The sequence below is a fragment of the Cadophora gregata genome, assembly GCF_030347475.1.
Source record: "Cadophora gregata isolate MNR1 chromosome Unknown scaffold_7, whole genome shotgun sequence".
Lineage (NCBI taxonomy): Eukaryota > Fungi > Ascomycota > Leotiomycetes > Helotiales > Ploettnerulaceae > Cadophora > Cadophora gregata.
In genome coordinates this window covers 1,363,505-1,375,975 of record NW_026695930.1, presented here as the reverse complement: position 1 = coordinate 1,375,975, position 12,471 = coordinate 1,363,505, and the positions used below count along the sequence as shown (strand labels likewise).

General features: G+C 50.0%; 3 protein-coding genes across 3 annotated transcripts; 2 read left to right on the top strand and 1 right to left on the bottom strand.

The window, feature by feature from the left end:
• Nucleotides 1-214: 214 nt before the first annotated feature.
• ONS95_013200 (uncharacterized protein) lies at nt 215-1,521 on the top strand (the record flags this gene model as incomplete). The annotated part of the gene is made up of 2 exons (XM_058506837.1): nt 215-1,139; nt 1,199-1,521. The coding sequence occupies 2 exons, from the start codon at nt 215-217 to the stop codon at nt 1,519-1,521; spliced, it is 1,248 nt and encodes a 415-aa protein (XP_058357567.1).
• Nucleotides 1,522-4,476: 2,955 nt separating this feature from the next.
• On the top strand, nt 4,477-6,160 carry LAG1_2 (sphingosine N-acyltransferase lag1; the record flags this gene model as incomplete). The annotated part of the gene is made up of 4 exons (XM_058506836.1): nt 4,477-4,663; nt 4,725-5,041; nt 5,100-5,387; nt 5,456-6,160. 4 exons carry the CDS (start codon nt 4,477-4,479, stop codon nt 6,158-6,160), a joined length of 1,497 nt encoding a protein of 498 aa, XP_058357566.1.
• Nucleotides 6,161-7,375: 1,215 nt separating this feature from the next.
• On the bottom strand, nt 7,376-12,330 carry ONS95_013198 (uncharacterized protein). The gene is made up of 2 exons (XM_058506835.1): nt 12,142-12,330; nt 7,376-12,009 (listed from the first exon to the last, which is right to left on the bottom strand). Exons 1-2 carry the CDS (start codon nt 12,239-12,241, stop codon nt 7,535-7,537), a joined length of 4,575 nt encoding a protein of 1,524 aa, XP_058357565.1. The 5' UTR covers nt 12,242-12,330; the 3' UTR covers nt 7,376-7,534.
• Nucleotides 12,331-12,471: the final 141 nt, after the last annotated feature.

The window sequence follows — 12,471 nt, the reverse complement described above, 5'->3', positions numbered from 1 at the left end:
GCCCGTAAGGTGAGTAGCTCCAAATCCATCTCCTGAGCGAACAAACAAAGCGAGCAGCGGAATAACGAATCGTATACAGGCAGATACCGAGTACAGCAATAAGTTCCATTGCTTGCCGTTGAAAAGACTGCCAAATAAATGGCCTTTTGGGCTTGATTTGTTGCTTCAAGCATACAAGCATGCTGCAGAAGGACGCATCCTTCGTTTTTTCACCATGCTCATTGCACCATTACCACCGACCTTCGAACAGAATCTCCTTGGAGTCAGTGGGATAGACACCATCGACCCGAAGAACATCGAGGCGGTTCTATCGACTCAATTTACAGGTAACAGTATCAAATCCAATTGTAATGCACAAGCTGATATGATTCGGGAAGATTTTAGCATGGGTGATAGGCCAGCAGTGTGGAAACCGTTCATAGGACCAGGGATATTTACACAGGACGGTGACGATTGGAAGCATTCTCGAGATCTTCTTCGGCCTCTATTCATGTCAAAGCGTGTTGACAACTTCCTTGAGGTTCAAGAATCAACAGAGACCCTCATTAAGTGCATTCCCGATGGGGAAATTGTTAATTTCCAGCCTCTGATGTTCAGCTTCACACTTGACACCACAACCTATCTTCTCTTCGGCAGAGCAATCAGATCTTTGGTGGACGAGAATAAGGAGGCGAAAGCCTTTGGCGAGGCATTTCGCATCTCCCAGGAGTATCTCTCACACCGCGGTCGGCTCGGTGCTCTCCATTGGTTGTTGAATCCCAAAGGGTTTCGAGACTCGAACACGGTAGTGCACAAGTGGATCGACAGAGAGATTAGAGAAGCTCTCCAGAGATACAAGTCAGGCTCGAACGATGCAGAGGACCGTAAACCAACCGACTATGGCTTTCTTGGAAGTTTGGTGAACGAGACTCAAGATCCGAAAGTTTTGAGAGACGCTATGCTGAATGTTCTTCTCGCCGGGAGAGATACGACAGGGTGCCTACTGACCTGGACTTTGCGCTTACTGGTCATGCATGAACAAGTGATGAGCAAGTTGAGGGACGAGGTTCGATCAACTGTGGGTGTTGGCATCAACGCAAGGAGACCAGACAGAAACGATATCAAGAAGATGCAATATCTCTCATATATCCTCAAAGAAGGTAAGCCTCCTGATCCAATTGCCCTCTGGGTTTGTGTTTTAAGTCAGAATTCGTGTTAGTTCTCCGTCTTTATCCATCTGTGCCCATCAACTCTCGCGCAGCTGTGAAAACGACAACCCTACCGACTGGAGGTGGTCCAGACGGCACCGCGCCAATATTCGTGAAAGAAGGGACTGCAGTTGGTTATGCCGTTTATGCCATGCATCGGCGGAAAGAATTGTATGGAAACGATGCCGAGCTCTTTCGCCCTGAGCGGTGGGACCCCCGGGAAGATGACAACAGCATTGACCTGAAGAACATTGGGTGGGGATATCTGCCATTTAATGGAGGGCCACGTGTGTGTATCGGACGTAAGTTCATGCTTGGTATTCCCATTCCCTGACCATTTCTTGTACAAATGGCCTGTGAGGCAGTCACTGATAGACCTTATCTGTAGAGGAATTTGCTATGCTGGAGTCAAGCTACTTGATCATCAGACTTATCCAGAAGTTTCAGAGCTTCGAGTGCGATCCAGCTAGACCGATGCCAGCAATTGGACAGGAAAAACAGGACGTAACGCTCGTCCTGGCGAGTGGGGAGGGATGCTGGATTCGACCATTCGCATATGGTAGTGTGACAGGAGAGCGGTGAGAGAGGGGTGCTCGGATCCATGTTTGGGGTTCGTGAGGCTCAGATCGATCTGGCCAGATGACAGAGGGTTAGGAACCAGCATCAAGTGCCGCTGGGCAGGGTGGATCTTAGGTGTATGATGTAGCATTTTTTTGTCACCTGACTCGCAAGCCAGAATGCAAAAAATCAATGATTTCCCTCAGTGCTTAAGAATTTGCTTGCGACAACACCAGTTGGTTCGAGTCATCGTGGCACTTCATGACTAAATCAAGTAACCAAGTCAGCCGTGGCATTTGTTGTGCACGGGTCTTGAAGAGCGGAGCGACAGGGGTATGTATTCGTTTGGGACAGCAGCTCGTCGTTGTGGCGTGAGATATACTCTCCACTGGGTAAAAGATGAATCCACCATCTCTCTTCTGCCTTCTCTCCACTCGTACCATATCGTCAGCGATACTGAAAGAGCCATCGTCGGTCTCACATTGGTGCGGATCTTCCAATTTCTTACAGAGGGGCTAGGAGCGGTGTGAAAGGGCGGCCATTGCAAGAGTAGACGTCCCAGGAGGGATATTTTGCAGTATCGCGACATCAGCCAAATGAACTGTAGAATAAGAAGAATGATGAAGAGTCAGAAATGAAAGAAGGGGAGTGATAGAGGAAGACCATTAGACACCGTCGTTCAATTAAAGTTTGAGTCGTCCGCAATCGTGCACTAGTCCAAACTCAAATTCAAGGTTGAGGTGGATCCCGATGTCAGGGTCAACGTCAATGTCAACCTCGGGTTCCAGATTTGTGCTTATTATGTAATTAGCTTCTTGAAGTTACTCTACTTTGATGCTCTGTGCGACTGCCTCTCTATCATCATCCATCTCCCTTCAGCTTCCTCCCTGTTGCGCTCCATGTTCCTGCATTGGGCATGTATGTGATATAGTTGGTGAACATCGCTGCCCCGTCTGTGCTGGCTTCTGAGCTTGTTTTTGGTGCTCCGTCCGACTGACATGGCTGATGTCAGCTTCTCCGTCGAGATCTCCCTGGTCCTGCTGAGATTCAACACGACCCTGCTATGCTCTGGGTCTCCTCCGCTTTGCCTGCCGCATCTTACAGTACACGGATTGTGTTTGTGCCCCTTTTCCCCCTACTCCAACGACCCTTCTCATCTAAAACCAAAACGGGTCACAAGACTGAGTGGGGACATGATGCGCCGCGTTACGTTGCCATGCTCCATTGCCGTCATGATCACATTACATTCAGTTCCAATATCGGAGATTGGACGTCTCTCTGCCTCCTCCTGGTAGTTCTGGATGCTGTGGGGAGAGATGTCTGCTCTTTGCGCTCTCTCAGGCTGTGCCCTACGATTAGCTTCGTCAGCACTATTCGAAGGCAAATTCTGGCCTTGGTGCACCAGAACGGCAGGTGGCAATGCCAGCGTGGCAGGACTGGTCGATTGAGCAGTTCTTGATTGGTTATCACAGTCGAAATGATTGAGACATACTTTGAGCAACTCCTCTCGAGGTACGAAAAGTGACCCCAATAAGTGCTAGAACCAGCACAAAGATTCCGAAACCAATGTTGAGGTATGCAAATAGTGACAATTCGTCGTTGGCGGTCTGAAAGCCGGCCTGGGAGGCTGCATGGGGCGAAGACATCTCCAGGCTTGAGGGGAGGCTTCTGGATGAAGAAGGGGTTGCCAGCGAGGGAGCAAGGCTGAGGCCTGATAGAAGGCTGCAATGAGATTCGCTCCGCCTAGCAGCCGCGAAGGAGACGGAGGAGCAGGAGCAGGAGGAGGATGAGGATGAGGATGAGGAGAGGGAACCTGGTTCTGGTCCTGTTGTTGGTAGTGGTAGTAATGGCAGGAGTAGCAGAAGTGGTAGTATTAGTAGTAGCGGTTGTGGCAGTGGTATTATATCAAAGCAAGTCGATGGAGTCAGGCTAAACACAATCGACAAAATTGCAAATTCACCTGGTAATAAGCTGAATCGGCCACAACGTGCCTGAGGATGAAACCCATGCAATGATGTCCATGTTGAGTCCAGCTTCGTGCCACAAGCATCCCGCAGCACATCCGCACCCACCCCCAACAGGCAATCAATGCTGCGTATCAGCCTATCAAGTACGAAATATTTGTTTCCATTCCAGGGTTTGGGTGCTCTCCGGATCTGAAAAGCAGCAGCGGCCCCATGACTGGTCAGACTCAGACTCAGACTCCCCCTGCGACCTGTGGAGGCTGTGGTCCAGGCTCTTCGTACGACTTGACCTGTCCCTTTCCTTTCCGTTCCGCTTTCCCATCGCGTTGCGAGCCCGTTCTGGCTGCCCTCCCCCTCCCTCCCTTGCCTTCCACTGTCTTACCCCCAAACCCTGCCTTGCTGTGACTTATGCCTCATGCCCTATGCCCTGTCCTCCATGCCCTATCCTCCGGTCCTCTTTTCCCCTCTCTTCTCCTGCACAACGCTGCACTACCCTGGACTGCCCTGCCCTTCGCTGTCCTGTCCTGTCCTGTACTGCCTGTTTCCGTACCTACCAACCCCTACCTGCTGCAATGACACTAAGTATTTCTTCCTCTGCAGTCCTCTGGGCAGTAAATTTTCGGCCTCCTTAACTACAACCCATCTCATCCCCATCCCCATCCCCATCTCCATCCCTATCCTTATCCCCATCCTTATCCCCATCCTTATCCCCATCCCATTCCGTACAAGCCGTGATTCCAGTCAGCCCAGCCTTCCAGAATCTGGCAATGGCAATTTCTGACGCCCCAGAAGGCCATACGGCGGCCACCTCGCGGAGTGTGTCAGCAGATGGCGGGGAGAAGGGCGACGGCACGACTTTGCGACCTATGACAACAACAAGCACCCGCACCAAATCGCAACCTCGACCTCGACCTCGACGTCCCCTTCTAGACCGGATCTTGGAGGCTCAAATCCGTATGTTCGGAAGCCTCTCGTAACCCGCCGCCGTGTGCTGACTCTTCATTCATTCAATTAGAGCTAACACTTGCATTGATTCTCGGCCTGGCTGTTGCTCACCTACTATTTCCCCAAGTACGACCCTTTACACGCAAGTTTTTCATCCTATCCTATAAAACTCCCGTATCTTCTGGAGCAGTTTATAAGCAAGGCATTGATGATGTGTATTTCGTGCTGGGATGGATCGTATATTTCACGGCGCTCAGAGCCATCTTCATCGAGTGGCTGTTGCAGCCTCTGGCTAGAGTCCTGGGTGTTGGTAAAAAGAGCCACTTGCGATTCGCCGAACAAGGATGGATCTTTCTTTACTACTCCACGATGTGGGCGCTGGGGATGGTATGTCAGCCTTTGCCGTGCGTAACCTTACACAAACACTCACCTCGGTACTACATAGTCTTTATGGTATAATTCTGAGTACTGGCACAGCCACTCAAACCTGTGGACTGCCTGGCCGTCCAGAGACATGTCCGGCATGTTCAAGCTATACTACCTCGTCCAGCTGTCGTTTTCTGCGCAGCTTCTCCTGGCCATTCATATGGAGGTTCGCCGAAAGGACTATGTGGAGATGCTCACACACCACATCATCACATGTTCTCTGATCTCAATTACCTATGTATATCGATACACTCGAGCGGCGAATGTTGTACTTTGCCTAATGGACTTCGTTGACATTCTACTCCCAGTAGGTTCCATACAATTCTCAGAAAGCCCCACTTGCCTTTGTGACTAGCTGCGTTTCTAACTCTCCAGTTTGCCAAACTTCTTCGCTATCTTCGCTACGAAACGGCTTGTAATATCGCCTTTGGGATATTTGTAGTATCGTGGTTTATTACTCGGCATGTATTGTATCTGCAACTCTTGTGGGATACCTTCAGAGACGTCCCAGGGGAGAGGACAATGCTCTACGGCTGTTATGATGGTGCGACGAGTCAGAGGATCCCAGAAATGCCGGCCCACCCCGACTATCTCTCCCACCTGCTCTGGCCATTCCAAGATCTCGATGGCGTTATCTGCTTAAACACAGAGGTTAAATATATATTCCTCGGCATGCTCTTCCTGCTACATACCCTAAGTTCCATCTGGTTCGTCATGATTCTCAAAGTCATTGCGGGCATTCTGTCTGGAAAATCGGCGGAAGATATAAGGAGCGACGACGAGAGTGGCGAGCAACAAAAGGAATTTTCGATTGACGATCTGAATCCTTGTACCGGGGCTGGCAGCGAGCTTCTTAGCCAAGAATTGGAAAGCTTTTTAGTGGCGACGAGGTTTCCTGGTGATACCGAAGCCCCAGAACAATTCACAAATCTTGGAAGTGAATCGAGTCGTGGAAGGACCATGACTTCCAGGATGCAGAGGACGCCGAAACCGACAACTGCAAGGAGGAGACTCATGGGTGCAGAGCACAGAAAAGAGCTATTGAATAGAATTGGGTGCGAGAAACAGATTGGAGAATAAGGATCATGTAGTCCTTGTGGATCCTGAGACAGAGTCGAAGAGGCGACGAGTTCAAAAGATACCTATTCTGCTACTACTTGTACTCGTGGACAACCAAGGTACAAAAAGTGCATAGCAGTCATCGCGTTTGACTCATTTGTTGGATTCAAGCATTGCTTAGCAGCTTAGAAAAAGATATTGTTTAGGGAAAGCAGGAGTGCCTTGAGCGAGGCCATGGGCGGCTATATACTCTTGTTTCATGTATTTCCACCAGGCCTAACTGGTGCTGTTTGAAATTTCCATTCACATCTTCAGCCATCGATAGCTTGCTTCGCCAACATCAGAATTTATTTGTATCAGTCTGGTCTATGAAACTCTCACATTCCTTCCCAGATCTTCCTTGGTCGTTCGTCTCCAGCGCATCCAATGCTGCCTTTACAACATCCTGAGCCCGTATGAGACTGCTTAGCTCGATGCAGCTACAATTCCCTCCATAGCAAGCTCTGCCGACTGCACGGTGTATATTTTCAACGGCCTAGGTGAATATCCTAGCCTCTGGTTGGATGCGATGGTTTCTTGCAAGCTCTCTGGCCTGGATTTACTAGCGAGAAAGACCGATAGTCAAGTCCCGACTTTTGTCAAAATTTGACTTCATACCTGAGTCAGAGCTGTATAATCTCGTGAGTCTATCCGTTGTGTCTTGTGGAAGCCATGACCGAGCTGTGGAGGTGATGGATAGGAACTTGGGCCCGACAGGAGCGTAGAATTGCAATACCAAATGTCGAAAGTATTTGTGAACTGTTTGTGGGAGGGTATTGTTTGATTGGATTCAGCAAGTCGAGTGAGCATGGGATGGGTGTTCAATTTGTTGCATATCATAGCAGTATGCGTTGCCTAACACAACTTATACAAGTGAAAGAAAGGTATGACAACTTACCTAATGCTCGAAGAGGATGTATTCAACGAGTAGTTGAATACTTGTCGAGAGAGACAATGTCTCAACTATCTGCCCAAGTTTTTGAGCTTTGAGTTCTGCATAGCCAACATCACCTTGACCTTAACATGCTGCCGAAAGACAATCGAAGCATGATAATTTAAATATGTCTTCCAGCTGGCAAGACTTCGCACATCATTCGCTGAGGAAGAGGAAGCTCAGCATATATATCAATATGACAGAAATATTGTTCGAGTAGTGGCAACATGAAATGATTGCATAAGATCGTATTCTCATGCATAAAGTTTCCCACTCATTCCCACAGACTAAAAGGGTATCCTTCTGCCATATACAAGCCGCCCAAAACGCCCTGTAAATGCATGACTTTCCCAACGCCGTCCCAATCTACCAACAACATTTTCCCATGCTCATAATACGCCCAATGCTATGCTATACAGCTTCTACGATGCGCTCCGACTTCCCGACTCTCTGTCCAATTCCCTTCGATAGTAATCCTCGCCTTCCTCCATCTGCTCTCTGATTCGTTTCGCCCTCGCGAACAATTCCTCATCCTCGTCATCAAACGACCTCTTCTGCCCTGAGCTCTTCCTCCATGACATGGCCGCCTTTGCCCTTGCTTTCAAAGCCTCAACTTCGTCGACTTTATCACCAGATTCACTGTTAACCTCGAGTTGTTCCGCAGGTTTACTCGGAACGCTTCTCGGTGTTGATTGCAGCCTCGACCGAGGCGTCGTGGGCTTCATGAACCCATCGAAGGAGCGCTTTGGATTCAACGATCGCTGCGCAGCCGAAAGTGCAGGCGGTATTCCATCGCGAAGGATTGATAATCCTCTAGCCTTGAGGCGAAAGTAATCAGTCTGTACCCCGCTGATCTGAGGCCGCTGTTGCTCTTCTCGCAGGTTGTAGTCTGACAAAAGATGGATTCTTGAGCCACCCTGTAGGTAACTTGGATCAGACAGAATTGACTGACGAATTGGTATATCTGACTTCCCGCGTTTATGCTTGCTCGCTGTAGACGACTGACTAGCTGTGGATCGCTCGGAATGTTGCGATCGCTGTCGCTTTTGAGAAGGTCTACGGTTCTCTTGTGCAATCGCTCTGGGTTCTCCATTTGCATCATGAACTCCATTCAGGACACCGGTTGCACCAAGGAGACTTTCCAGACTGTCCTTGCGCGGTCGAGTTGTCGAAGAGCGGAAGTCTTCCACAACAGCAGCCGACTGTGCTGCTTTGGACGCTCTGAAAGTCTCTGCCATCTCTCGCCGAGCTTTACGAGCTTCCCTTCCTCTTCTTTTGAGCCATCGTAAATGCGCCTGCTCCCTCCATAAGGTTCCATACTTCGTGGCCAAGGTACGGTACCTGAACAAATCTGCCTCCGCTCGAGCTGCGTCGTCTGCCTCCTTTGTCTTGCGAGCATTCTCCTCCTCTAAAAATTGTTTCGCTGTTGCCTTTAATATGATTCCAACTTGATAAGAAGTGAATTGCTCCACGATGCCTTCACTGCCAAAAACGAACCAATCTGTGAGCCCAGCAAACTTATCGAATGGCAAGGAGGGCGGCTCAGCGCTGAACGCTGACTGCCTTGGAACGGCTGAGAGGAGGCTTGGAAAAGCTGAGGCTTCGGGACTTTCCTTTGGCGTGTCGCTCTGGACTTGTGATGCCTCGCTCGGAAGCGAGTTTTGCTTATTGGAGCGTGGTGCCGGTGGTCCAAGGATTTCAGATAGTGGCTGACTTGGTAGAAGGCTCGACTGTACAATTGGCTCTGTTGGGGTCGCTACTGTCGCAGGTGACGGTGTAGTCGAGACCTGCGATTGGGGGAAGAAAGAAACATGCTTAGATATCGCAGCACGTGGGGTGGCCATGGACTTGTTTCCTGAAGGGGCGGTTCCGGACACCAGTACAGAGGATTGAGCCGGAGCCGTTGGAGTAAAAGAAAATATGGGAGACACTTGACCGCCAGTTACCTCCTTAGATTGTGATAATGGTTGTGTGAGGATCGAAGTCTGTGTAGCACTGGGCTTGGGGGAAGCTTGACCGCCAACTTGTTGTGGGAAGAAGGGGGGCGCACCACCTGCTGACTGGCTGGGGAAGAACGATCCTGTGCCATGCACCGGCTGCCCTGTGAGAAATGGCGGTTGTTGGGCAGCTGGTTGCTTCGTGAAGATCGTTGAAGCACTGTTGCTCGGGGACGGCGCAGGTATTGAGGGAGGGGTCAAGTCTATCACACTCGACTGTCTTGAAGGGCTAGCCAACGAAGAGGTCCCTGGGGAACCCCCATTGGGAACAGCCGGGTTCCCAACTCGATCGAAGAAAGATATCGGCTTAGGTTGGCTTTCCGGTGCTGGCGGAGGAACGGACGATGAGAAAGTTGTATTCTGGTCAAAGACATGGCCCATCGATGAGTTGGTTAGGAAGCCATTCCCAATACTGTTTTGCTTCGGAATTGGATCTGATTGCTTGACAAACAAACCCCCCTCTTCATCCTCATCCTTTCGCGGTGGAATCAGGCTCCCAGCTTCATCGAACACGGTATGGTACAAAACGTGCTGTAGAGAATGACTGCCACGCTTCTTTTCGACATAGCTATGCGAGTGATATTGCTTCCCTTCAATGTGATTCAGCACATTACCAGGTTCCATGGACAGGTAAGTCGAGCCATCGGCTTCTTCGAACACGATATCGCGAGCCTCGCACCAGGGGATGACATCGGTCTCATCATCAAATCGCAGGTACTCGTTTAAGACCGGGACAGTCCAATCTTTGATCTGGTTGCGTTGCTTTCGGTATGTAGCAAGAATTGTCCTCACAATCGCTTCCCGAGCGTCGTTGAACCATATTTCAGCGAAGCAAGCCATCGTGTACGACGTTTGCTTGTCTTTCACAATGTCAAAGAATCGGGAGAACGCATTCTGAGCAATATTCGTTGGCGCTGTAGGTTTCAGTGGTCCATGCATATCCCAGGTATTCCCCAGCGCTTCTGCCATGCTGAGTGCAAGCTTCATCTCCTTTGCTTCAAACAGATCCCAGCCCCAGCTATGAACCATTTCTAGAAGCCCAGGGTTTGACTTCCGCTGTATAACCACCAAGTAAGCTCTAAATTCGGCCTCATTTGGACACACAACCCCATTTGCCTTGCAATCTCCGTAAGCTTGCATGAGTGAGATCATTGTATTCCCAAGCTGCTCGAATTCCTGATGAGTGTCGAAGGTTTCGGAGTAGTTTTCAGGCTTCGACATGAGGTGTAGAGATATAGTGTGAAATCTTGCAATTGTTTCGAGGCAGTAGACTTGATCAACCAGCTCTGGAGGGGTCATGAATGAATGAAATACGAAATCTCTGCGAATGGCACGAGTTCTGTTCCAAAGGAAGCCGTGGACTTTGGATATGTTGGACTCAGTCAACACGTCTTTCATCAGGTAGTCAACAGTGCGGCGGAGAGCTGCAGTAGTCCTAACTTCGCTAGGTAACGGTGCCGCTTGGCCTGCAGATGAACGTGCTAGGATTTTTACCATCTTCTCCATGACGGCATGCCGAGTCGGACTTCCATCATCTTGCACACCTTTTTCTGAGATGTCAACCCTGCCTTCTACAAGTCTCTCAATCTTCTCAAGCTGTGGGCACATATCCTCGCATGTTCCCTTGAAGTCGATAGCGTCTTTCAGAGATTTAGGCTTCTCTGGGTCGTCGATTAATCCTGCCTTCATGAGAGAGCTACGGACCTTCTCCTGATAGGCCTTGTAGTCTCGTAGATGCTGCATCAATTCCGGGACTGATAATAGTTGCCGCTCAAACATAAGGTCGTACGTAGGCATTCTGGGTGGGCCGATTTGATCTTTCTTCAGCTGCTGCTCAACCTTAGCTGCTAATGAATTTGCTGCTGGCTTTGGAGAAGCAGGATATTCAAAACTTGAGTTTGATTTGGAGAACATAGGAGTACTCGAGGTATTAGCTGGCTGAGAATTCGGGAAAGAACCTGATTTGGGCAATGTGCCATTCGTCGTCGGGTTGGCGAAGGGCCCTGGTGGACCTGATGTGCCATCTGGAGAACCAGATGCATTCTTATAAGAACCAAATGAACTTGAGCTTGCCAGGGACCCGAATGTATTTGTTGGCTTTGGGGACAGGCTTGCGAAGCTGGTTTTTGATGGTGTGCCGAACGGGCTGGGCTTTGGCTCATCTGGTAGATTGGACATGTTCTGTTCATTTGCAGCAGCTCCTAGGGATGTATTCGGTGTTGACTGGGTACCAAAGACGCCTGGTGATTGATTCGGCCATGAATTCGACGAGCGTGCGCCGAAAACGTTAGAAGCTGCATTCGGGTTTGCAGGGAATGGACTCGACGTCGAGCTTGGCTTATCAAATGGGTTGAACGTGGCTCCTACAGACGATGGAGCACCAAAAGGTGAAGAAGAGGGCTTTCCGAATGGGTTTGCAACTGCCTCTGGTTTCGAAGGCGCTCCAAAAGGATTGATTGGGGTCTTCGTCGCTGATACCGCACCGAATGTAGTACCACCTGGCTTTCCAAAAGCATTCACAGCTGTCTCTGGATTTGAAGGGGCGCCAAAAGGATTCGAGTTCGAGGTTGCGCCGTTCGTTCCTAATGTCGTGCTAGGTTTCGACCCGAAAGGATTAAAAGCCGTCGGCGCGGCCGAATCAAAGGGAGACGATGTAGCTGCTGGAGCCATAGCGAAAGGAGTCATAGTTGTAGAAGGCAGCTTGCTGGAAGGGCCTGGCTTCTGCTTAGCTGCCGTTTGTGGGAACGTCTTTGGTGTGGTGCTGAACGAACCATTGCCTCTACCTCCTCGTCCGTTGCTCATTATGCCCTTATGATTCTTGCTCTCCGCTCTTTTCGCAGCATTCTCAGCGCGCTCTTTCTCGAAGGCGTTCGGGGTGCTTAGTCCTTGTGGGGTACCTGCTTTGGTAGCTTTTGAGTGAGACGTGTTCTTGAATTGCTTCTTGCCTGCGCGTGGCCACGACTGGGGATTGTCGGTAGTCTCGCGCATAATGGCAGGACTCCTTGGGATAGAAGAATCATTTGCCAACTTACTGGAGCTTGAAGCTCCTCGACTCATCGAATCTTGACCTCTTCCTCTCGCAGAACGGCTGGCGCGTGAATTGCGGTTGCTAGCTGGACGGCCAAGCTGCATTGTTCTTGTCGTTTGTCATGAGGAAGGAGCCGAGGGACGAGGTCGAGGAATCATAAAGGACATCCGAAGTGGTAAATTAATTTTGCTGTGAGCATGCGCGCTCTTTGTTGCTACCTGCTCGTCATTGTTGAACCCGAAGTTGGGTAATGTGACTTGAAGCTTGCTTGCAGCGCTAGCCTACTTTAGGCGCGTCTGTTCCGCCTACGTTTTCCCGTCAGAATCGCGGTTGA